This window comes from Somniosus microcephalus, chromosome 17 (assembly GCF_052327205.1).
Source record: "Somniosus microcephalus isolate GS21.2 chromosome 17, FLI_Smic_1.0, whole genome shotgun sequence".
Taxonomy (NCBI): Eukaryota; Metazoa; Chordata; class Chondrichthyes; order Squaliformes; family Somniosidae; genus Somniosus; species Somniosus microcephalus.
Genome location: NC_141003.1, coordinates 39533122 through 39559558, shown reverse-complemented (window position 1 = coordinate 39559558; position 26437 = coordinate 39533122). Strand labels below are relative to the sequence as shown.

Below are 26437 nucleotides of genomic sequence, written 5' to 3'. Positions count from 1 at the left end.
TCCACTCGGAGCTCCGGCACGGCAAGAGAGCCCCAGGTGGGCAGAGGAAACGCTTCAAGGACACCCTCAAAGCCTCCTTGAAAAAGTGCAACATCCATACCAACACCTGGGAATCCCTGGCCCAAGACCGCACAAAGTGGAGGAGAAGCATCTGGGAAGGCGCCGAACACCTCGAGTCTCTTTGTTGGGAGCAAGCGGAAGCCAAATGCAAACAGTGGAAGGAGCGCACGTCAACCCAAGCACCCCACCCACCCCCCACCCCTTCAACCACCGTCTGCCCCACCTGTGACAGAGACTGCAGGTCCCGCATTGGACTCATCAGTCACCTGAGAACTCATTTTTAATGTGGAAGCAAGTCATCTTCAGTTCTGAGCGACTGCCTAAGATGAGAAAAAACGCTCAAGTTGTGACCTAAGCTCTGGACATGCCTCAGCATTAATCCAAATAGTCAAACTATCTTCATCAATTAGATTTTCTGAGTCCGCTCTAATACTGTGCGTCTCATTCTTCTGTATTTTTCAGTTAGGTTTTAGAGATCTTTTGTAGGAGCTAACTGATGTAAGCCCCCAAAGTGTGGACTGAGTGATATACACAGTCGACAACACTGGCTTGTTATAAGAAAGACAGACCCAATAATTGAAGTAAAAACGGTTTATTCAGGCCTGGGGAGCTATGGCTCTTGCGTCCCAACACAAGGCTCCAACTCCACCGAATCTCTTGAGGTTCACACAGTTATACAAAAATTAAGGCCCTGCCCTAAAGGCGGGGATAAGCTTATTAACATATACAGAATTATAGTTAAATTGTAATTATAAAACCATGACATTCCATTCTTCCAGTCGCTTACAAATCTCACATTTCGTTATCAGTTGGTCTTGTTACTTTCTCATGACCCGGGCCTCAATTTTATTACTTTACGATCGTCCATTTGCTGTTGTCAGATGGCTTGGTCTTTCTAAGTATTTCTCTAAGATAGTAGATCTTTCCAAAGTGGGCAATCCGCAGACTTTCTGTCTCTCTCTCTTGAATTATTTCTACAGAGCAAAAACACTTTAGTTAGTTAAAAGAATAGAACCCTATTGAGCTTCACACTTAACAAACCCTTAAGTGCAAAGATGTCGACTCGCGTGGCCGAACCCATATATCTCTCCCTCTTTCTAAGGGGTTGTTTTGACAGTTTTAATCTCTCAGCAGTTACCCCGTAGTCCTGTTTAAACCTTATCTGGGTTTATACAACTTTTACAGACTTCGATTGTTCAACTCGGAGTACGAATTAACCTATTCCCTCCATTTTGTATATTGGTGTTACAGATGAATCCTGGTTTGTTTTACCTTATTAAATCCAATTTTTAATATCTTACTTCAGTCCCCCCTTTTGACCTTTGGACAATTGCTCCAAACAGGTCAACATGTATTTCCACTTCCTGGTGTCTGCCAGAGCGTGCACTCCCTGGCCTTCTACCAGTTTAGGTTATACATGTATATATATCTTATCAATTTGGAGGCCGACTTGCCCCTCTGTGGTATGGTGGTCTTTCCTTTACGGTGGTCTTTCCTTTAGGGTGGGCTTTCCTTTATGCACTCCGTCCGGTGTAACCATTCCCGGGGCCCCTTAGACCCTACACTAATGGTTGAGGCTTTCCTGCTCAAGCCTGTCCCTCATTCCCACGTGGGGTGTGTGACGTGCCAATTCGAGACTGTCATCACACACCAGTCCTCATTCACCACCCTCCTTCTGCCACCTCCATCTTACGGTTGGCCGGCCCGGTCATTAATTACCATGCCCAATTAATCCCATATAATTTCAGGGCTTCCCATCGCGTCTTACACCATTTGCCTTGGAGAGGCGGGGGAGTTGTCCATTCTTAACATCGCTACCTGCCCCTCCTCAGGCTCTACTTCCTTCACCGCACCAATTTCGGCCTTACTCATTCTGGCACAAAGGCACTGGAGAAATAAAAATACACAATATATCAGAATAACAATCAAGAGGAATATCATTATGCCTTGTACCACCGAGGCGCCCAAAGTCCCCGACCATCCTGATCCCCAATTGTCAAAATATGAGGAAGTGGGTGAGTTTCTAATGTTGTACTAATGTCTTTTTGTTGTTTCTTTAAGCCGCCTTCTATTTTATGATAGTACTTTGAAATTTCCTTTGTTTCCTGCCGTAACTTCTGCCAAGCTTCCTCTAACTTAGGAATTGCCTTGGGCTCTGGTATGACATAAGTTTCAACCCTTTTTAGTAAGTCTCATATTATCAAATGACCAGGTTTTCCTATCTGTATAGGTATCTTTAGACCAATACAACGGTTTGGTTGGGGAATGGTATAAGCCATATCTTGATATTCATATTTCTGTTCAATTGTGGTGACACAACGGGTCCCATTGTTCCTTGATGCTACCCAGGTCCGGTGTATCCCCTTGGGTGAACCTCGAGGGTGCAATTGGTAATTTTCGCAAATCCGCACTCGGACGTGTCTCCCTCGGTGGGGGGGTGTGTGCACACCCATGTCCTTCCCTTGTGGTGGCACCCGTCCACTACCACCCCCCTTTAGGTTTTATTCTTCTGTTTATTATCTTCATCCCTTTCCCAAAGCGCCTTGGTAGGGACATCATGATATTTAACCCACTTTCCCTTTGTACTTCTCCTATATTAATCACGTCGTATCGGAGTTGTCCCCCTTCTGGGAATTGTGGGATGGCCAGTACAAAGCCAATCATCTTAGTCCATAGGGTCAGACAATCACCTGCCCGGTGTACTTGTCCCATTTTACATTCCTTACATAGGCTTTTATTTGTGTCAATCCAAGGTTCCAGATCCTTATTAGTAATCCAATCAGGGATCTGTCCATTATTTATTTGCCTCATATTATGCTGAGCATTCGAGAATAGCCATGAGCCCTACGTGGCACATATTAGTTCCTTATTGTTTTGGCGAGAAGCATTATTAAGTCTATTAATAATTGTATTGATTGTTTCTGCATGGGGGGCTACTATCTCTTCCACCCCCGACAATTGCATTATTGTTTGGTTTCCCTGCCAGTGTCAATTGCTGGCTATTTCCAGTAGCTTGTTTTAGTAACTTCTCTATTTTTGCTTGTAATTCTTCTACTCCTTCGTTTACTCCTTCTATGTCCAAGCTATTAACTGTTGCTAACCCGGCCGCATACCCTGCTCCGGTCGTTTCCAATACTCCCCGTTTCTTACATCTTTGTAAGATAGATTTTTCCTGTGGATCCTCTAATTGTTTTACCCACAGGGAGTTCCAGGTTTGTTTTGTATCTCAAAAGTACTCATATTAATGGCAAGCTTAGTAACTCTATGTGCTACACTAAAATACACCTCATCCTGTGTTCTCCTTATTACTAATCCCCCTCGATAATGGCAATACTTATATTTATCCCTAGAATCAAGGCGAGGACGCTCCATCTCATTCCGGACGTCCAATGTTCCTGTAATTACAAAAAGGGGGGCTGGTCGTCACCAGCCAGTTAGAATTATTCTGCTCTTATCCATTTTATCAGTTCAAAATGCTGTACATCTGGTTCATTTCTTGTTCTGTGGCTCTGTCCCCAGACATACCTGAAGATGCAAACTATGGCATATAATATTATCATCATACACAGCCTATTATCATCATACACAGCCCTATCATTGATATATGTAGTAACTCCCCTTCCCATTCTTTATATCTTCTAGTATACTCTTCACTCTGTCAAAAAGGGGCACCATCTCTGGTTTACTCATTGTCTTTCTTATATATTTTTAACTGAGTCCAGTGTTTCCACCTTCCTTTACCCGTTCCAGACCCATCTACATGAGCACAGGTGTCATTATTCATTAATACTTCATAAGGTCCTGACCATCTGGGTGCTAGCCCTGGTTTGGCTGGTATTATTTCTGCTATCACTTTGCTATCTATTGCTAAGACCTCCTTCTGGTCGTCCCGTGTATCCTGTTCTCGATCCCGTATAATCTGTTGGTCTTTGGCCTCATGTCTCTAACTATCTGTCCAGATTTATCTTTGGGTAACAGGACAGCTTCCCAAGCAGCCTCCCTGCCGTTTGAGACGGTGCTGCAATTAGTTTATAAGATAACTTCCATTTATCAAATCCTAATTTTCCTTCTATCACTGTGGGGAAATATTAACTCAACATTAAGAAATTTACATTTAATAATGTCCAATATCTTTAAATTCTGTTCAGTAATACTGAAGTTGTTACTTGGTGAACTCAAACAGCTGTCAGTGGAAAGGGTTAACTCCTTCGCAGGCTTTTGAAGGTGGAGCTAAACATTATTGCGTCACTTCACGCAACCCAAAAAAACATCCCTGACTGAAAGACAGTTGTGGTTTCACACTTTGATTCAACATGAACATTTGGGCTTCATTGGTCAGATTCCCTCTCTCAATTGCTCGTTTAGCTGCCCATCCTCTTGTGTGCTTTAATTTATTATTATGCACTCTTTGGGTAGGAGAGAGATTCCTACTCATTCCTTGATTATATTCTTGTCTCTGGTGTCATATATCCCTGCCTACTCCCGCTATCATGTAATCAGACACCACCCCAAAGGCATTCCGACTATCTATATAGGTTTACACATTTTCCTTTGGCTACCCCCCTTTGATCAAATCCTGTATAGTCTGGGCCATTTCTACCTTGTTTCCCGGGCCTGCCTGTTTGTTTGAGTTATAATCTGGGGGCCAGTACACTTCATTCGCTTTAAGGTCGACTAAAGCTCCTACTTCTCGCAGTATATCTATCCCTAGGATTGTTCCTTCGGTGTTCTCGCATACCCACAACTGTGTAGGTATTATTATACATCCAATTTCTAGTAAGACTGTTTCGCTCTTATAAGCCCTGATTCTTCGTCCACCGATTCCTGCTATACTAACTGAAAGTTTCGTTCGGGGTAAGGGTAAGTCTGTCAATGAGATTGTGGCTCCTGTGTCTATTAACATTTTTTCACTGTCGGCCCCCTACCAATACGTCAACAAACATCCTCGGATCCCCCTCCCCTCTCTAGCGCGGTCCCTTCCTGCTGCCATCCCTAGAAGCTTGCGAGCAATCAGAGCACGCAGCCAGTCCTAATGCCCCTCCCATCTGTTTTTGGGCATTTGTCTCTTCCCTTGTGTCACTATGTATCCTAGGTAGACTACTTCATCCTTCCCTACCTATACCTTTCTAAGGTTTAACTCTAGTCCCGCCTTCTATAAGGCTTCCAGTACCATAGTCAATTAAATATTGTAAAGGGACCTGCCACTATCAGATATTCTTGCGGAGTGGAGTTATCTTATTCAATTCGGACTACACCAATTTACATCAACCAGAATTTCACTGTGGCCACAATGAAAGTCTGGTTTTAATAGGTTAATTTACCTCATAACTTCAAGGTTAGATCTTAGACTGAAACTTAATCTTTCATTAAACAAACTTTTTGTTGCTCTTCTCAGTTTTTACACTCCAGCTTAACTTAAATTGTAATAGGTTTTTTTCATTCTGAGGGCACAATCTTATTTGCACATTCTTAAACTTCCAAAATCCCCGACAAGACAAAGGGGTTAAATGCTTTTACTTTAACACAGAGAAGTGGGTGGAGCTACAACACACAGCAGACAGTTCTTTTTCTTAACGGACAGATTTTCAGACAAAGGAATATTGAATCCTCTTAAACATTCCTAATCAGGAAAACATCCACACTCTCACATTTTTATACAAACTGTAATTTCAGCATATGTCTAAGGTTCCTTTCATTCAGCAAATCTCTTGTTTTACTTGTCTTGGTACAGATGCTAATAACTTCCATGTTGGTAAAGCTTTAAGTTTATCTTTTCCTTCCTTTTTAAATCTGACTCAACAGCTTTCCCTAGTTTCCAAATCCCTGTTTGTTTGTTTTTTGCTGGGGTTTCAAATTGGTTCGCCTGCAAATTAGATCTTTTTCCGACTTTATCTCTCCCTTCTGTTTCAATTCCTTACATTATCTGTTGCCTCTTTATCTTTAGCTCCTCCCCACCAAGCCTTTGGCTCTCTGCACTGTTTCTTTTTATTTTCCAGGAGTCGGGTTATAGAATCCAGGTCCTTTGAGGATTCTTCTTCCACCCTCTTAGTCATAACTAACTGCTACGTTAATGCTTAATTCACGGTATTGGTGAATTAGGTTTGTACGCTACGTTGTTCGCCCCTATAGCGTCACCTTAGTTAATTTCTTGCTTTCTGTTAGTCACTTCGTTTTGTTAGACACACACCAACCCTTTAGTTCCGAGGTTTCGGTACTGTGGGATCTGTAGCTCCCGGCGTCCTACTTGATCCTGGCCATCACGTGGGACTACTGTCCTCTTAATTCAGGGTCAGGCTAGGTGCTGGGGACAGACCTCACCCTTGTCCGTTCTAACCTCTTTATGACCGTAGGGTTTTATCTCATTCACTCACCACAGTGCACCCATTCATTCAATTGTTGAGATTTCGCCGTCTCACGGATAAAGAGGATTTCCCGCCTCCCCGGGGTAGGGGTCTTTCCGCCCCTGTCGGTTCGCCTACCTACGGCTAAATGAGGACTTCTCTGCCTCCCGGGGTTTTTCCGCCCCTGTCGGTTCGCCTACCTACGGCTAAATGAGGACTTCTCTGCCTCCCGGGGTTTTTCCGCCCCTGTCGGTTCGCCTACCTACGGCTAAATGAGGACTTCTCTGCCTCCCGGGGTTTTTCCGCCCCTGTCGGTTTGCCGCTATACGGCTTAGGGAACACCTTATCCCTATCTTTTTAACCGCCTTCAATTAAGGGTGTCTTTCTTTTTATAGTTCTTTTATACGTTGATTCTGACTCACCGTCTCGCCAGCGATTAACCCCTAATTTTACAGGTGGTAATTAAAACATACTCACCCGTCTTAGGTTAACGCTGTCCGAGAGTCTGGTTCAGAACGCATATCCCATCCTCGTCGCCAATTGATGTAAGCCCCCAAAGTGTGGACTGAGTGATATACACAGTCGACAACACTGGCTTGTTATAAGAAAGACAGACCCAATAATTGAAGTAAAAACGGTTTATTCAGGCCTGGGGAGCTATGGCTCTTGCGTCCCAACACAAGGCTCCAACTCCACCGAATCTCTTGAGGTTCACACAGTTATACAAAAATTAAGGCCCTGCCCTAAAGGCGGGGATAAGCTTATTAACATATACAGAATTATAGTTAAATTGTAATTATAAAACCATGACATTCCATTCTTCCAGTCGCTTACAAATCTCACATTTCGTTATCAGTTGGTCTTGTTACTTTCTCATGACCCGGGCCTCAATTTTATTACTTTACGATCGTCCATTTGCTGTTGTCAGATGGCTTGGTCTTTCTAAGTATTTCTCTAAGATAGTAGATCTTTCCAAAGTGGGCAATCCGCAGACTTTCTGTCTCTCTCTCTTGAATTATTTCTACAGAGCAAAAACACTTTAGTTAGTTAAAAGTTAAAAGAGCTTCACACTTAACAAACCCTTAAGTGCAAAGGTGTCGACTCGCGTGGCCGAACCCATATATCTCTCCCTCTTTCTAAGGGGTTGTTTTGACAGTTTTAATCTCTCAGCAGTTACCCCGTAGTCCTGTTTAAACCTTATCTGGGTTTATACAACTTTTACAGACTTCTATTGTTCAACTCGGAGTACGAATTAACCTATTCCCTCCATTTTGTATATTGGTGTTACAGATGAATCCTGGTTTGTTTTACCTTATTAAATCCAATTTTTAATATCTTACTTCACTAACCCAGTAGGTTCTCTATGGGTTTATAAGCGAGCTCATAACTTTCTCTGGGTTTGTAAATGAGCTCATATGGAACCTATTTCTCAGGCCTGTTAATTACGATTTTTCCAGTGATGTCATTGTGCTCTTGAGGGGGGCAAAACTATTCTGAGCAACAGCAAAAAAAGCTGACTCATTGCAATGTATGTCATTGCTTTTCCCTTAAAAGCACTCTTGTGATCTGATCCTGGCACGTCCCTCCTGTCTGACTGATCACTTGAACAGGCTCCCACTACTCTTGTTTCCCTCGCTGGTGTGGGCCTGATTCCACTATTCACGACACCTCACTCTGAATCGATCACCAGCTTTCCCCGTCTCCCATTCCCCCGGATATCCTTGGAAAATGCATTATTCACTTATAACCCATTCACCTCCCCGCAACCCCCTCATTTAACTGGATCAGGTCAGTTCGCTTTCCCACATTACAACAGTGACTCCACTTCAAAAGTACTTCATTGACTGTAAAGCACTTTAAGACGCCCGGTGGTCGTGAAAGGCGCTATATAAATGCAAGCCTTTCTTTTATCCTAACTCAGTTTTTGCATCAATAATCTCACTCTAGTTTGTTGTACGGGTGTGAGCTGAGCTGTGCCCCGCCAGTCTCGCTCTGGGTCTGAGCTGAACTTTGCCCCGCCAGCCTCGCTCTGGGTGTGCGGCGGTTTGCCCCGCCAGCCTCGCTTTGGGTGTGAGCAGAGCTTTGCCCCGCCAGCCTCGCTCTGGGAGTGCGGCGGTTTGCCCCGCCAGCCTCGCTCTGGGTGTGAGCAGAGCTTTGCCCCGCTCTGGGTGTGAGCTGAGCTGTGCCCCGCAAGCCTCGCTCTGGGTGTGCGGCGGTTTGCCCCGCCAGCCTCGCTCTGGGTGTGCGGCGGTTTGCCCCGCCAGCCTCGCTCTGGGTGTGAGCAGAGCTTTGCCCCGCCAGCCTCGCTCTGGGTGTGAGCTGAGCTGTGCCCCGCCAACCTCGCTCTGGGTGTGAGCTTTGCCCCGTTAGCCTCGCTCTGGTCCCCGTATTGCTCGGTAACAGTAATGGACGCTACGGAGTGAGGCGTTTGAGGGAGAGAGTCCGGCGGGTGCACGGGAATACCTGACATGAGAGCGGCTCTTTAACTTCCTCTCGGCGGGGTGTAAATGATGGCGGGGCTCATCAAGAAGCAGATTCTGAAGCACTTGTCCAGGTGAGCGGCGCGGTTTGTCGGGGAGTTAAGTGACCACAGCTTTGATTGGGAGGCTGTCAGCGGGCCTGCCGCAGCCTCTCGGCTTGTGTGTTTCTCCAGCCCGGGGCTGTGGGAGTGGCTGCGGTCGCTGCTAGCCCTCTCTCCCCCTGCCTTGGACCCCTCACCGGGGTTGCCCGTGTTACTGGACCATTCCCAGGCACCGCCCGGCTGCTTCTATTTTTATTCGGCGCTGAACACCGAAGGAAACCCGAGCCCGCAGAGTGATGTCTCCTCATCAGACATTAAACACGGATTCTTCTACAAAGGCTTCCAGTGAATCTGTTAATCGGAAGAAACGGGGGGATGTAAAGCGTATTTAAAATTGGAGAAATGCCGCGGGAGATCAGTCAGTTATATTGGAATCAGAGGGAAACGAAAGCGTTTCTTTGGCTTTTCTTCAATTGACAACCGAGCGCGAAATGGGAGTAGAGAAAACTTTTCCCTCCCAAATCGGTGCTTTAGATTTTCAGTCTGCGATGGAGATTTTGCAGCAGTTTGGTGATGTGAGTATTGCGGGTGGAAATGATGAGTTCATGGGTCCAAGTTACAGATTAATCCAGTGTTTCGTGTTGTACTCGTGACACGTCGAGACGGGGCGGAGACTGTCGGATCGCTTCAGATTTTCCAGCTCGGGATGATCTCAGCATATCGCAGAAAAAATAACAGGCGGGCTTTGTCATCATGCACAATATCTATATATAAGTAAAGACAGGCAAATAAGTAATCTCAAAGTGAGAATTGGGATCATGCATTAAATTAGGGCTTTCAGTTGAGTTCTATATTGAAATTAATGGGGATAAAAGTATTGAAAGGCTGATCTTTTGTGCTGAGCACCCATATGGTGCAGAGAAACGCATACTTGTAGGTGGTCCTGATTTGAAACTGGATTGTCATGTTTTGCAGGGCAAATGATGCCACATATTTCGTATGGGGTGTTCCTTTACAACAAACATGATATATCATTTGTAAATATTACCACTTGCTGTCATGGTATTTGACGTCATATTAGCTTTTTAACATACCGGCAGGAAATGTGAACTAGAAATCCAGGATTTCATGCCACGTTGTCGTGGGATACAGTTAACAGTATTGTGGCTGGAATAAGTTCACGATGAGTGCCTTCCTTTCTCTGTTAGTATAATGCGCTATAAATGCTGTGGCTTTGGCAGCCCTTGAAAAACGGAAATTGGTACTGGGTACTCCTTTCACCCAACCCACTTTGTGGGGCAAAATGTCTCATGCATTCAAAGCTCGTACCAGTCTCATCACTTGCTTTAAAGGTCACAAAACAGTAATTATGATTAAAATTGGATTAAGCAATTGAGTATGTAATAATAGAGATTAAGTAGAAGATACAGCACATGCTATGGGTCCTGACAACATCCCGACTCTAGTGCTGAAGACTTGTGCTCCAGAACTAGCCGCGCCTCTAGCCAAGCTGTTCCAATACAGCTACAACACTGGCATCATCCCGACAATGTGAAAAACTGCCCAGGTATGTCCTGTCCAAAAAAAGCAGAGCAAATCCAATCCGGCCAATTACGCCCCATCAGTCTACTCTCAATCATCAGCAAAGTGATGGAACGTGCCTTCGACAGTGTTATCAAGCGACACTCAATGTTCTCCTTAAGCTGAGCTGCCACGCGACCACGCAGCACTCTACAGCTCCTGCGCAGCCGGCTCACCAGTTTTTAAAAAGGAATGGGCCGCATAGCCCCTTAAAGGGGCGGCGCACTCAAAGAAAATTTAAAGGGAACCATGGCGGCATAACCTGCTCAGTTTTGGTTCCGCCACGACCACTTAGCTACAGACCTCATTAAAGCCTTCGTGCAAACATGGACAAAAGAGCTGAATTCCAAAGGTGAGGTGAGAGTGATTGCCCTTGACATCCAGGCAACATTCGACTGAGTGTGACACCAAGGAGCCCTGGTAAAATTGAATCAATGGGGATTAGGAGGAAAACTCTCCAGTTACAGTCATACCTAGCATAAAGGAAGATGTTTGTGGTTGTTGGGAGGCCAATCATCTCAGCCCCAGGATATCGCTGCAGGAGTTCCTCAGGGCAGTGTCTTCGGCCCAACCATCTTCATCTGCTTCATCAATGATCTCCCTTCCATCATAAGGTCAGAACTGCAAATGTTCGCTGATGATGGCGCATTGTTCAGTTCCATTCGCTATTCCTCAGATAATGAAGCAGTCCATGCCCGCATGTAGCAAGAGCTGGACAACATGCAGTTTTGTGCTGATGAGTAGCAAGTAACATTTGCGCCACATAAGTGCCAGGCAATGAGTATTTCCAACAAGAGAGAGTCTAACCACTTCCCATAACCACTTCAATGCATTACCATCGTCAAATCCCCCACTATCAACATCCTGAGGGTCACCATTGACCAGAAACTTAAGTGGACCAGCCACATAAACACTGACTACAAGAGCAGATGAGAGGCTGGCTATTTTGCAGTGAGTGACTCACCCCTGACTCCCCAAAGCCTTTCCACCATCTATAAGCCGCATGTCCAGAGTGTGATGGAATAGTGTCCACTTTCGTGGATGAGTGCAGCTCCAGAAACACTCAAGAAGCTCGGTACAATCCAGGACATAGCAGTCTACTTGATCGGCATCCCAACCACCACCTTAAACATTCACTCCCTCCACCACCGGCGCACCGTGGCTGCAGTGTGTACCATCTACAAGTTGCACATAGAACATAGAACACCTTGAGTATTGTGTGCAGTTTTGGTCGCCTTATCTGAGGAAGGATGCACTTGCCATGGAAGGAGTGCAGCGAAGATTCACCAGGCTGATACCTGGGATGGCAGGAATGACGTATGAGGAGAGATTGCGTCGATTGGGCTTATATTCACTGGAGTTTAGAAGATTGAGAGGGGATCTCATCGAAACCTATAAAATTCTGTCAGGCCTGGACAGACTAGATGCAGGAAGGATGTTCCCGATGGCCGGGAAGTCCAGAACCAGGGGTCATAGTCTAAGGATAAGGGGTAAGCCATTTAGCGCTAAGATGAGGAATTTCTTCACCCAGAGAATGGTGAACCTGTGGAATTCTCTGCCACAGAGGGCAGTGGAGGCCAGTTCATCAAGTATATTCAAGAAGGAGTTGGATATATTTCTTAAGGCTAAAGGGATCAAGGGATATGGGGAGAAGGCAGGGACAGGGTACTGAGTTTAGATGATCAGCCATGATCTCATTGCATGGCGGAGCAGGCTCGAGGGGCCGAATGGCCTACTCCTGCTCCTATCTTCTATGTTTCTATGCACTGCAGCAAGTTGCCAAATCTTCTTCGGCAGCACCTCCCAAACCTGTGACCTCTGTCACCGAGAAGGGTAGCAGGCGCGGGGCAACACTGCCACCTTCAAGCCACACACCATCTTGACTTGGAAATATATTGCTGTTACTTCATCGTCGCTGGGTCAAAATCCTGGAACTCCCACAGTGCTGTTAGGTAGGGAATACCTTCACCACATGGACTGCAGCAGTTCAAGAAGGTGGTTCACCACCACCTTTTCAAGGGCAATTAGGGATGGACAATAAATGCTGGCCTTTGCAGCGACGCCACATTCTGTGAATGAATACTAAAAAAAAGAGATTACCTGTAATCTAAAGAAGGATTTCAGATTACGTTGTAAACTGCAAAAATATTAGGTTTATCCAAGTTTTTAAATCACTCTTTAGTATTGTGTACATCTTAGCCCTGATTTTCGGGCATAAATGTGGTTGAGCTGGCCTACTGCGGAGGCGCGCCTGAACTGGGAGCTCAGTAGACAGATATTGAATTTTCTGATGGAAGTCCTTCCCCCTAATTTGAATATGCTGCTGCCACTTGAAAAGGTTGCCCAAATAACTTGGCTTGTAGCACACTTGGCTGGGGAGCATAACACTTGGCAGGGTGCCATCTAACCACTAAAGGTGATGTTGTGGCAGAAAAGCAACTAAAGTAATGGCACATGTGGACAACACTGCTTCTGTTGGTGCTGAACAGTTGGGAGATCCTGCTGCAGCTGTTGCACCACAGGAGGGTGGCCCTATTTGTGGCTGAAAGCCATCTCCAGTGAAAGCGCAGGTGCAAGCTGCATGGAAGGAGATCACCGACTGAGTCAATGCGGTCACCCATATCCCTTGTGCCTGGCTGCAAATGAGGAAGAAGTTTGCTGGTATAAGGAGAAAGTTAAAGGTAGATGTTTTGCTCATGTTTGTTTCCATTTCTTGTGGGGCCCACCCAAGCATGACACAAGTCTAAATTGGGATCTCTCGCACCCTCTGGGATGTGTCATTTAAAGCATTATGCACAACTGATGCCCTTTTTCACACACCTGTTCTCAGTGCTAGAGTTGAATGGCACAGTTTTCTTGCAGGTAGAGGTGGTGTCCAAGGAATGGTAAGCATGCATTTATCCTTCTAGCTTGAGGTTCTCCTGCTGTTGCATGGTTTCTTAGTGGGGTCAACAGCCATGGATGCAGAGGTTAGCCCTGTCCTCATAAGAGCCACCCCTCCCACCATACACAATTTGTTGTTGTTCCAAAAATGTGGGCACTATGGACTCTGCATAATAAATCAGCATCCTTGATAACAGCCATTGATGCGCATAAGGATGTTTCTGTGGTCAGATACCCACTAAACACTAATTTAGTGCAAATCCTTCTGTATTCATGCTCAGGCTGTGAGATTGAAATGAGGAGCCTTGATGCCCACATGGGTGTGACCTGTCATCTGACAAAAGCTGTGTTCCTTGTCCAGCTAATGCCTCCTTGCATTTGTTACATTTGATATGTGTGCGCTGCAAACTGCATAATGTGGCAGATGTCCTCTTTGGTAGTTTGGAAAGAACCAATACTATAAAAGCTTCATGCTTCTCTTAGTTCCACGGGATGTGCTGTTCCTGTTCCAGATGTTGTCTGTCGGTCACCCTGCAGCAGATGGTACAGCTCCTGTGACAGCCTATCTTGTGAAGCAGAGGTGACGAAGACAGGTCTCCTGACATGTCCCGGTACATATCAGAGACCACCTAACTTTGCTGCCTCTGCTTCACAAGACAGTGGTAGCACGCTTGCCTTGGAGTCGGAGGTCGTAGGTTCAGGCTCCACTCCGGACTTGAGCACATAATCTAGGTTGACAACTCAGGGCAATATGGAGGGAGTGCTGTACTGTTGGAGGTGCTGTCTTTCAGATGAAACATTAAACAGAGGCCCCATCTACAGGTTCAAGTGATCACAGAAGATCCCACAATATGACTGGAAGAAGGGCTAGAGAGTTCTTCTGGTAGTCTGGGCAATATTTATATTTTCATCTAACTCCCTAAAACTGATTAACTGGTCATTTATCTTATTGTTGTTTGTGGGGCTTCACTGTGTGCAAGCTGGCTAGGATGTTTGCCTACACAACAACAGTGACTACACGTCAAAATTACTTCACTGTCTGTGAACCGCTTTGTGACATCCTGAGGGCACAACAGGGCGCTACATAAATGCAAGTTAATTTTTTCATTCCTTACACGTGAAAGGCTCTGTAAACACGGGTCCCTGGATTGTGTTGGGTATGGCCAAAAGACTTCAGGCGTCATTGCACTTACATTTGTTGGCCCCTCATGAACTCCTCTTCCTCATTCTCAACAATGCAGCATGATTGGAACCCACAAAGGAATACCCACCCTCACCATCTTGCGTGGTGTGATCTGAATGCCAGCAGCAACCAAGAATAATGAAGGATAGGGGGGAAAAAACCCATAAAATGCAACAATGGTAGACTACCCAAGAAAATCAGCTGAAGCATGGAGAAAAATTAGTAAATGTAATTTAAAAACTGAAAGACAAATGATTCCACTTAAAATGGATTTCCCTTTAAGCAGTCTGCTTCAGCAAGCTAAATCCCACACCATTTTATATAGGTGAACTGCATGCTTGGGTGGAGTCAACATCTGAGGTTTGGCGTAGGACCTGATTTGTATAATTAGACGATTATAATGAGGTTTGTGCGTGCATGTAGTGAGGCCTCATTTTCTGCCTGCCATATCGTATGTCCAATTTCATGACCTGTGCACAATGTGAGGCTTCACTAACAGCGTGGAGCCTCACAACATTGGCTCCCTTTTATGGTTTTGTCTCAGCAGCATTCTATGTTCTTGATGTGTGATGATCGCACAGTAATGATTGTGATGTAATTATTACAAGTTTAATAATAGCAATAATCTGAAAAGCACTGGGCAATGGCATGTTTATTGTACTGAAAAGTACTTGATTAGTAATTAGACCTAACAAATAATGAGGTTTGCAGACACCACATCAATTATTGCTTGGGCTATCCATTAGTCATTACATGGATTACTTGGTTTCCTTGTTGAGAGGCTGTATAGTTTCATGTGAAGGTGAACTTTTTCCATGAGGGTGGAACAGCCTCTAAAATTATCGAGACTGTGAAATTTGTGATCCTCATCACAGAATTTTTAACTGATCCTTCAAGAAAATCCAGCCAAAATAAATGGATTGCCTAACTATTAGAACTGAATTACTATCCACAGCTAAGTAATTACAAGGCAGAGAGACTTCTTAAATTTCCCCAAAGACAACTGAGTTATCATGAAGTTGGAGATGGGCATTTATACCATATGCAACTATTTAGAATATTTTCTTTTGCAGCACGTGACAACTTCAGTTTTTCACATCTGAAAGCCAAGATAACTGCTTTTTTTGAGGTTCTGGAGTGGCCCATGATTGCTTGCAATGTGCTGAAATCAACACAGCGGCCAGTGCATTTAACATTTAAAAATAAATCCTGTTATTTTTTGAGCTGAGCTGAGAATTTTGATTAGTAGCCCAGTTGCTCAAAATTATCTTGTGGTTTTTGTAATACCACATAATCAAGCACATAATGTAAGCTGATACTCCATTGCAGTTCCTGGGCAGTGCTGCGTTGTCAGGGGTGCCATGTTTCAGATGAGATGTTAAACTGAGGCTTTATTTCCCTACTCGGGTGAATGTAAAAGATCCTGTGGCCTTATTCGATGAAGAGTATAATGTTCTCTGTGTTGTGTCCTGGCCAACATTCCTCCCTTGACCAACGTCACCAGAAACAGATTATCTGGTCATTCATTTATTTGCCATTTGTGGGAGGTTGCCGTGTGCTGCGTTTGCCTATAAAACAACAGTGAATCACTTCAAAAATTATCCATTGGTTGTAAAAAGCTTTGGGATATCATGAGGATACAATAAGGCCCTATGTAAATACAAGTTCGTTTGTTCTTGAAACCATGCTTTGGTTTTGTCATGTAAATTTCTTTTTACTTTGCATGACAAGAGAACAAACTGTTTCTTTCTGGTCTGTTGCAGATTTGTTTCAGTCAAATGCAGATTTCCATTTGTCAAATGAGTTTCAGTCAACATAATGTTCTATCTCTGTACCAACTGGTAATGATTTTGATGATGAGCAAAAAGAGTCCCACAGAAATAGTTTCCCCTCCTTCACCTGATTCAAATCTTGGTTCTGTTTGCATATTGTGGCTGGCTGCTACTGGTTTGTGTTGGTGTTAATTCTTAAAATGGAAAGGCAGAGTATTATTTAAATGGTGCTAGATTGGGAAATGCTGATGTACAAAGGGATCTGGGTGTCCTTGTACACCAGTCACTGAAAGCAAACATGCAGGTGCAGCAAGCAGTTAGGAAGGCAAATGGTATGTTGGCCTTCATTGCAAGAGGATTTGAGTACAGGAGCAAGGATGTCTTACTACAGTTATACAGGGCCTTGGTGAGACCACACCTGGAGTACTGTGTGCAGTTTTGGTCTCCTTACCTAAGAAAGGATATACTTGCCGTAGAGGGAGTGCGGTGAAGGTTCACCAGACTGATTCCTGGGATGGCAGGACTGTCTTATGAGGAGAGATTAGGTTGACTAGGCCTGTATTCACTAGAGTTTAGAAGAATAAGAGGGGATCTCATTGAAACATATAAAATTCTGACAGGACTAGACAGACTGGATGCAGGGAGGATGTTTCCCCTGGCTGGGGGGGGTCTAGACCGAGGGGGTCACAGTCTCGGGATACGGGGTAGGTCATTTAGGATTGAGATGAGGAGAAATTTCTTCACTCAGAGGGTGGTGAACCTGTGAAATTCTCTACCACAGAAGGCTGTGGAGGCCAAGTCACTGAATATATTAAAGAAGGCGACAGATAGATTTCTAGACACAAGGCATGGAGGGAGCAGGAGTATGGTATTGAGATAGAGGATCAGCCATAATCATATTGAATGGCAGAACAGGCTCGAATGGCCTACTCCTGCTCCTATTTTTTTGTATGAGTGATGCTTGAGCAATGTGATAACTTTCATATATAAAAAAACTATTCATGCATTAAATGATTCTTTCAAATTTAAAAAATACTATATATTTTATAGACATGCCCTTATTTTACACTCCAAGGGACAGAATTAGTCTCCGCTTGGAGAGGCAAGGATTAATTAGGGATAGCCAGCATGGCTTTGTCAAGGGAAGATCATGTCTGACCAATTTGATTGAATTTTTCGAGGGGGTGACTAGGTGTCTGGATGAGGGTAGTGCAGTGGATGTGGTTTACATGAATTTCAGTAAGGCTTTTGATAAAGTCCCGCATAGGAGACTGGTCAGGAAGATAAGAGCCCATGGGATCCAGGGTGCCTTGGCACATTGGATCCAAAACTGGCTTAGTGGCAGAAGGCAGAGGGTGATGGTGGAAGGTTGTTTTTGTGATTGGAAGCCTGTGTCCAGTGGTGTACCGCAGGGATCGGTGCTGGGTCCCTTGCTGTTTGTGGTCTGCATTAATGATTTGGATGTGAATGTGAAAGGTATGATCAGTAAGTTCGCAGATGACACGAAAATTGGTGGGGTGGTAAATAGCGAGGAGGGAAGCCTCAGGCTACAGGACGATATAGATGGGTTGGTCAGATGGGCGGAACAGTGGCAAATGGAATTTAACCCTGAAAAGTGTGAGGTGATACATTTTGGAGGGACTAACAAGGCAAGGGGATACACAATGAATGGTAAGACCCTAGGAAAGACAGAGGATCAGAGGGACCTTGGTGTGCATGTACATAGATCCCCGAAGGCAGCAGAACAGGTGGATAAGGTGGTTAAAAAGGCATATGGGATACTTGCCTTCATTAGCCGAGGCATAGACTATCAGAGCAGGGAGGTTATGATGGAGCTGTACAAAACGCTGGTAAGGCCACAGCTGGAGTACTGTGTGCAGTTCTGGTCGTCACACTATAGGAAGGATGTGATTGCTTTGGAGAGGGTGCAGAGGAGATTTACCAGGATGTTACCTGGGCTGGAGCGCTTCAGCTATGAAGAGAGACTGGACAGGCTGGGGTTGTTTTCCTTGGAGCAGAGAAGGCTGAGGGAGGACCTGATTGAGGTATACAAAATTATGAGGGGCATAGATAGGGTAGATAGAAAGGAACTTTTCCCCTTAGTAGCAGGGTCAATAACAAGGGGGCATAGATTCAAGGTAAGGGGCAGGAGGTTTAGAGGGGATTTGAGGAAAAACTTTTTCACCCAGAGGGTGGTTGGAATCTGGAACTCACTGCCTGAAAGGGTGGTAGAGGCAGGAACCCTCACAACATTCAAGAAGCATTTGGATGAGCACTTGTAATGCCCATAGCATACAAGGCTACGGACCAAATGCTGGAAAATGGGATTAGTTTAGACAGGGCTTGATGGCCAGTGCGGACGCAATGGGCCGAAGGGCCTCTTTCTGTGCTGTATAATTCTATGACTCTAAGTTGCTATGAGGTCATACTAATGAAATTAAGATTATATTATTGGGAAAATAAAGGCTATGAATCTTTTTTTTTTCAGATACAGGGTGATATAAGATGAGGTGAAAGATTGTAAATTACTCTCTAACGTGGCTGCCCAGATAAATATTACAAGTAAAATGAAAATTGTTCCTATTCTGAACTTTAGATTGCAGCGCAAGGTATGATGGGGAAGCCACTGCTTTGCACAGTACCTAATGCCACCAGATGCAAAAAGGAGTTGTATTTCAGTTGGTTCATAGTCGGTCCTTCGTGTAATGAGCGTGGAAGTTACCTGATAATCCACTTGGTTCTTTGAACAATACACTTCTCAGGCATATGTCAGTGTTTCTGACGTGTTGTATTTCTGGTGGTAGAGTATGTACTGAAAGTTAATTGTAACGGACTTTTTTTGAAATAGGAAGCAAGAAGGGGAGAGACTTCAAATAAATAAGACATCCACCAAAAACAAAGTGAGTTAAGAGACAAAAATAAAAGTAGAAAGGGAAAGCAGCATGATGGTACAATGAAGATACAGACACCTCGCTTTAGCTTCTAGCCGTGGTGATATTTTCAGGCATGTTAGTGAAGCCCATGTAAGAGAGGAAAAGGAAGAGATTGGTTTGGGCTGAGGAGAAGGTATTGGGAACATGGAGATGTCCAAGGTTGCCTTCATGTTTTGAGAAAGGGAAAAAATGGGGAATAGAAGAGAAGGCAAGAAGAACCAAAACAAACTCCTTTTGAATAACTTTGAAAGCCCATAATGTGCTAGTTGAAGCAGTACATTACAATATAGTTTTGTATATTTTGATAAAGCAGTGGGGGAGAAATTATTTCTCTCTGTCTTTGAAATATCTTGGCAATGTGAGAGAACTGCAGGAAATGTAAACCAAAGTATAAAACAAAAACAGAGGATGCTGGAAACTCAGCAGGTCAGGCAGCATTTCTGGAGACAAGTAGAGTTAACGTTTCAGCTCAATAACCTTTCGTCAGAACCGGGAGATGTTACAGACGAACAGCTTATTGAGGAGGAACAGAGCCAAGGAAAAGGGGCAAAGAGGGAAACAAGATTGGTCGGTGGAGGCCATTATCTTGTCTTTATAAGTTGGTTGTACTCGCAGTGCAGATCGAAAATACAGCAAAAAATCATTTTTTTAGGGGAGTTTTATGCTGTTGCCAAATGCTCAATGTACACAGTACAGTTTAGTAATAAGACAGAAATATTCTTCCTTTTTTCTTCTCTTTTCACCAGTCTCCCAAATGAAGCTCAACTGTAGAACCATAAAGAACTAATAAACCCATTCACTCACTCTTGTGCTGATGTTTTAATTTATGCCTGGCAATTAATCTAACCAGTATATGATTCTAGTGCTTATGGCAGTACAGTACTTATTTTCCCCTTAGAAATTTGGAGTGGGAAATTGTATAGCTCAAGGTTTGTTTAGATCCAGTTTATGTAGAAAATAGTCGTATTAAGTGCTCAGAACCTCTGAGGCTGATTGAGTTGCCGTAATTGCCTTTTGTGCTTCTGTAACGCAGGAGTTCTCAAAATTTGTACGAGCTCACCATGCTGACAAAACCCATTTGTTACTCGGATCTCGTTAGAACAGAGGAGATTACGAGGTGATTTGATAGAAGTGTTTACAATTAAGGAAGGATGGGGCAGAGTAGATAGAAACAGACTGCTACTAATGATTAAGGGGTCTAGAACATGGCGACATAGATATAAGGTTAAATGTAAGGGATTTCGGAGAGCGAGCAGGCAAAACCTTTTTATTCAGAGGGCTGAGACACTGAAATGCGCAACCAGAGCTGGTGACTGTCAATATTAAAGAATAGAGTAAGTGGTTGAAGGAAGAGGGAATAATGGAATATGGAAACCAGGGGAACATATGGGATTAGGACCACAGCTCAAGTGGAGGTTGACACTAACCTGGACTGTTTGGGCTGAATGGCCTATTTGTGTGTTGTAAGTTCTGTGCAAGTCCATATAACAAAGCAAAAGAAGGAACTTCTGCATTTTCCAAGCACACATGATTTGTAATAATACTTAGACTGTAACTGCAGAGCACTCTGATGAAGCAAAACCAGTGGTTGTTTGGGCTATTCCAACATCCATTGCTGTATTGAAAGTTTCAAAATTATAGAGTCTGTAATTTTGGCAGGCCTTTTATTATCACTGTTGGGATAGCCCTGCTACATTTCCACACAATTCGTTTTCAGCTGGCAATGTGCTAATCTTGAAATAATTTTTATGTTTTGATAATTTCATGTTTTTCATTTCAGTTTTAAACATTAGATTCTCAGTCTGTGCTGAACAAGCTGATCTCATTCAGGATGGTAATATGCCCTCAATACCCTTGGTTAAGGAGAAGAAAACTATCCATGGTTTCTGCTCTTGATCGCGATTCAGTGACTGCTGATGCAGGTGTGCACATGTGGATGTCAGCTGAAGACCGAGAATGGGGATCGAAGATTCAATACTTTCGAGATCTGTCATTACTCAAGGAGGGTACCTAAGAGCCTCCAATAATTTTGTTGTTTCATGCATTAATATAGCCCCTTTCATTTCCCCAGGGTGGACTAAATAATTTAACAGCCAATTAATTACTTTTTGAAGTGTAGTCACAGCTGTTTTTACAGCCAACATGCACAGGGCCCCACAAACAGCAATGAGATGAATGACCAGTTCATCTGTTTTAGTGGTGTTAGTTGAGGGATGACTATTGGCACAGGGAGAACTCCTCTGCTCTCTGGGGGGGACTACGGTCTCCCGCGTAAAGAAATAGGCAACACGGCGAGCTACAAGAAATAGGTCTTTACTCCAACTCTCACAATACAGTACTGAATTCGTGAAGCCCGCGAACCTGTGATGACTCCGGATTAGTCACCTGCTGGAACCTGATTCACAGAATCACAGAAACCCCACAGTGCAGATAGAGGCCATTTCGGCCCATCGAGCCTGCACCGACACATATCCCACCCCCGATCCCCGTAACCCCTACACCAACACATATCCCACCCTATCCCCGTAACCCCACGTATTTAATCCCCCTAACACTAAGGGTCAATTTTATCATAGCCAATCAACCTAACCTGCACATCTTTGGACTGTGGGAGGAAAGATTGGTTTTCTTTCTCTCAGCAGCAGGCAAGTCTGAACGTGCCTTATTCCTCTCAGCTTGCAACTGTCTTGCGGGGGGAGGGGAATACAGCAGTTAAAAGGGGATTATACAGGTTTATCTACATACACACAGTTTCCCCAATGTGGCAACGCCACATCTCCTTCAATTGGTGCCTAGGCATCTTTTCCATTCTTCTGAACAGGCCGATGGGCTCTTTGTTTAAAATCTCATCTGAAAGAAGGGACCATGACAATATGTATTCATAATAATATAGTTTAAATTCGAAATGATATAGTAAAACTTAATTTTTGTATTATCAGAGATCAACACTAGTACATGCCCATATGCCAGGGACAGCAAATGCTGGGCCTTTGACAGTGCGGTACTCCCTCAGTACTGCACTGAAATGTTTACCCAGATTTTGTGCTCGCCATATGCAGTTCCTTGTGTTCTGAAGCAGTCTTTTTGTTGCCTTTAATTAGAATAAACTGGTTTTAAATCATGCTAAAAAAGGTGGAATAGTTTTCACGACAAATACCATTCCTTGAATCTCTGTACTTGAGGATTGAAGGGTACAGTGGTATATTAGGGAAGTTCAAGTGGTTGTGCAGGATGTATTTTTCCTTTTGGGGAAGTGTCTCAAGCACTCTATATGCCCAGCACTAGCTGTCCCTGGCATCCGGGCACTTAATAATGTTGATCTCTGATGATACAAAAAATAAGTTTTACAATATCATTTCTAATTTAAATTATGATATCGGTCCAGAAATTCAGGTCGGGGGCTTCCCACGGGTGCAAGCCTCCGACCTGCACTTAACTAGCGCGTCGGCCGTTGGTATTCCGATCCTGGGCCTGCTCCAACTGCTGGCGCGCAGTGCTTGCGTATCCCAGAGGCACAGTTAGTTCGATGCGTCCCCTGGGATCATGTGGGCCATGGAGAGCCAATGGCAGCAGGGAATGCTTCATTCATAAGTTTGACAGGAAGAGCTGTCAAACCTATAAATACTATAAGCCCCAAAACATCACTAAAACTTCAAATAAATTTTAAAAAAAATCACATTTTTAAAATAACTATAAATTACATGAAATAACTATTTTAAACAATATAAATTTTTGAAAAAATTAATTACATTTTCTAACGGGGCTAAAAATAAACTTACCTTTCTTTAAAGTATTTAAAAATAATAAACCTGTGGAAAAAATGTTTTAATTTTAATTAATTCACCACTTACCTTGTTAAAAGCAGGCCTTGCGCCTGCTTTTTAAAAGTGTAACTCCTGGAGACTTAACGCCAGAAAAACCTGAAAAAAAACGTAAGATCGATGCGCACGCGCCGCCTCTCCTGCGCACGCGTTCGACCTCTGAACCCCTTCTTTCAGGGGAATGGAAGTGCCGGTTTCCCATGCATGCACAAAACCAGCACTTCCATTGGGCCTACGGGTGAGTACCCCGTGCGTACTCGCCCATGGAGACCCGAATTTCTGGGCCATTATTATGAATACAGTACATATTGGCCCAGAAATTCGGGTTGGGGGCTTCCCGCGGGTGCAAGCCCCCGACCTACACTTACATATCGCGCTGACATTTGAAGACTGGGCCTGCGTGGATTTCCGGTCTGTGGCCCGGTTCAGCTCCCGTCGCGCTGTGCGTGCGTGATCCAGCGGCGTACTTAGTGCGATGAGCCGGCTGGGATCACGTGAGCACTGGGCAACCAATGGGAGTTTACAAAAGCCCATTCATGAGTTAGACATAAGACCTGTCAAACTCATGAAAAGTCCAGGCGCCCAAAACACTACTTAAACTTTAAATAAAAGTTTAAAAAAAACATTCCAATAATTAAATTAACTATTAATAACTTAAAAAACTATTTTAAACAATTACTCAAATTTCTGCCAAAATTTTTTTTTCAAGAAATCGGGTCCAAAAATACACTTACCTCACTGTAAATTCTTTAAAAATAATAAACCTGTGGAAAAAAAATTCTAACTTTAATTATTAGACCACTTACCTTATAAAACTAAGTCCTTACGTCTGCTTTTTACATTCATAAAAAGTGGAGGCCTTCACGCACGGACAAACCTGTTTTTAAAAAAAAAAAAACAAAGTTCAATGCGTACGCGCTGCCTCAAACATCGCAAGGGAACCGCCTCTTAACCCCTTGGTTCAGAGGAGAGGAAATGCCGGTTTCCCGCGCATGCGCTGTGCATGCTGAAATCCGGCACTTCCAACGGGCCCACGCGTGAGTACCCCGTCTGTACTCACGCGTTGGGACCGGAATTACTGGGCCATTCGGTCATTAGGTAAAATGTTCTCCACGTAAGTTTACCTGCTGTCTTGGAACTGCAGTTAACAAGTTTAAATGAGAAGGTACAATGAATAAGCTATTATGGAGCTGATCTTCAATTTCTAGCTCGCTGACATTTTAAGACTACAGTTATAGAATATAAATTTTTATCAGTGCTGCCACACAGCCTTAAATGATGCAATTCCATTTCATTTTCTTTCAAAATGGCCAATTTTAAAATGTACTTGTACTGCCTCAAATAGAAATTTAGACTGCCACTGAGGCAAATAATTTAGTCTGCTTTTAGAGAAGTAACGGAGACATTTCGAAACAGAGGCCCAGTTCCAGCAGCTGAATCAATTATTCAATGGTTTGCACTTCTCCACAATGTGTTATAACTCGTCGTTTCATGGACTGTTTTAATATTACCATTTAATTGGGTGCAATTAACAGCAACCTCGATATGCTGAATACAGCTGTCATATTTCTTGTGGTGCTTTATGTAACCATGCAATCGACCAAATAACATTGCATTAATGCTAATCAAACTTGAATGATGTTTAATGTTTTATCTGCAAGCTTTCTCTGGTTCAATGTTGAGATTTATTTAAGATTAGAAGAATTCAAGAAAATGTTTAATAGTGAAATGGTTGCCTCTTGTATTTTTCAAAGCAACTCCCAAGTTTATCATTTTGCAGAGCTGTCAGTTTTTGACTAAACATTTCTGAAACATACCAATATAAATGCTTTTACAAATTGATTTTTATAATTCTGACGTTGAAATAATTGAACAAATACTCACATCAGTTTTTAAAAGATTGCTATCTAACAGTATTGTAGCTCAATGGAAAATTTCTGAATTGATAATTGTAAAGTGGGGATATGATGAATTTGGAAAAGTGACACTATAGCTACAGCAAGTGATTTGGAACAGTGATGTCCTGTGACAAATTCCACAAATTTCCGCACTTACCGCATGTAGGTTTCCTGCCCAAAACCAGTTGTGCATAAAAAGACGCAGAGGTTGTGAAGATGTGAGTTTCGGAGCAGATTTCAGTGATCATTTGCCACAACAGATTACTTGTCCAAGTTATGGCTCATCCTCAGTGTTTGATCCTTAAATGGGCGATGTCTTTGACTGTTATAGTACCTAAATACAGTGTAACAGAAACACAGTTTTCTACAGTGTGTGTATATTGCTTCAAGGTCATATACTAACCTTTACACTAAGATTTTCATTGTTTGCCGTGCAGAATTTGTCACCTTTGACAATGTGTGCAATAAAAAGTGATTGATATGAAGGCAGGCAGTAAATTGCATTTCCTCTTTTTACCTTCCAGATAGCATGAATAATTAATATATATAATATATAAATGACCTGGACTTGGGTATAGGGAGTATAATTTTTAAGTTTGCGGATGATGCAAAACTTGGGAATGAGTAAATAGTGAGCAGGACAGTAGCAGACCTCAGGAGGACATAGACCGACTGGTGAAATGGGCAGACACATGGCAGATTCAATTTAATGTGATAAGTGTGAAGTGATGCACTTTGGGAAGAACAACATGGAGAAGCAGTAGAATCTAAATGGTACTATTTTGAGGTGGGGTTGCAAGAGCAGAGAGACCGAGGGGTGCAAGTTCACAAATCTTTAAAGATAGTAGGACAAGTTGATAAGGTGGTGAAGAAAGCATATGGGACACTTGGCTTTGTAAATAGGGGCATTGAATACAAAAACAAGGAAGTCCTGCTAAACCTTAACAAATCACTGGTTAGGCCTCAGCTGGAGTATTGTGCACAATTCTGGGCACCACACTTTAGGAAGGATGTCAAGGTGTTGGAAAGGGTGCAGAGGAGGTTTACCAGGATGAAACCAGAGATTAGGGTTTTCAGTTATGTGGAGAGATTAGAGAAGCTGAGATTGTTCCCCTTTGAGCAGAGAATGCTAAGGGGAGATTTAATAGAGGTATTTGAAATTGAGGGGTTTTGATAGAGCAAGTAGGGAGAAACCGTTTCCTCTGGCAAGTGGGTCGGTAACTGGAGATCATCGCTTTAAAATAATGGGCAAAGTAACTGGAGGGGAAATGACATTTTTTTCCAGAGGGCTGTTGAGATCTGGAACGCACTACTTGCAAAGGTGATGGAAGCAGATTCCATAGGAACGTTCAAAATTCTTGTATTGGGACTAATTTGCAGGATTATGGGGGGAAAAAGCTGGGTGTGGGACTAAATTGGATAGCTCTTTCAAAGAGCCGACTGG

At 43.5% G+C, this 26437-nt stretch overlaps 1 protein-coding gene and 1 long non-coding RNA gene across 8 annotated transcripts in view; one reads left to right on the top strand and one right to left on the bottom strand.

The window, feature by feature from the left end:
- Nucleotides 1-636: 636 nt before the first annotated feature.
- On the bottom strand, nucleotides 637-9682 carry LOC147105662 (uncharacterized). 2 transcript variants are annotated; one of them, XR_015081550.1, is made up of 2 exons: nucleotides 8865-9682; nucleotides 637-7422 (listed from the first exon to the last, which is right to left on the bottom strand). It is a non-coding gene; the product is annotated as an uncharacterized LOC147105662 (long non-coding RNA). The 2 variants fall into 2 exon arrangements; XR_015081549.1 differs by lacking the exon at nucleotides 8865-9682 and adding an exon at nucleotides 8344-8558.
- The window catches only part of bltp3b (bridge-like lipid transfer protein family member 3B), a 145368-nt gene continuing 127598 nt past the window's right edge, over nucleotides 8668-26437 (top strand). Inside the window, exon 1 of one of the 6 annotated variants that reach the window (XM_086010217.1) lies at nucleotides 8668-8955. In XM_086010217.1, the coding sequence (XP_085866343.1) occupies nucleotides 8909-8955 (47 nt within the window). In that variant the 5' untranslated portion in view covers nucleotides 8668-8908. The remainder of the gene's footprint in view (nucleotides 8956-26437) is intronic. The other 5 variants (XM_086010218.1, XM_086010215.1, XM_086010216.1 and 2 more) reach the window with 5 other exon arrangements.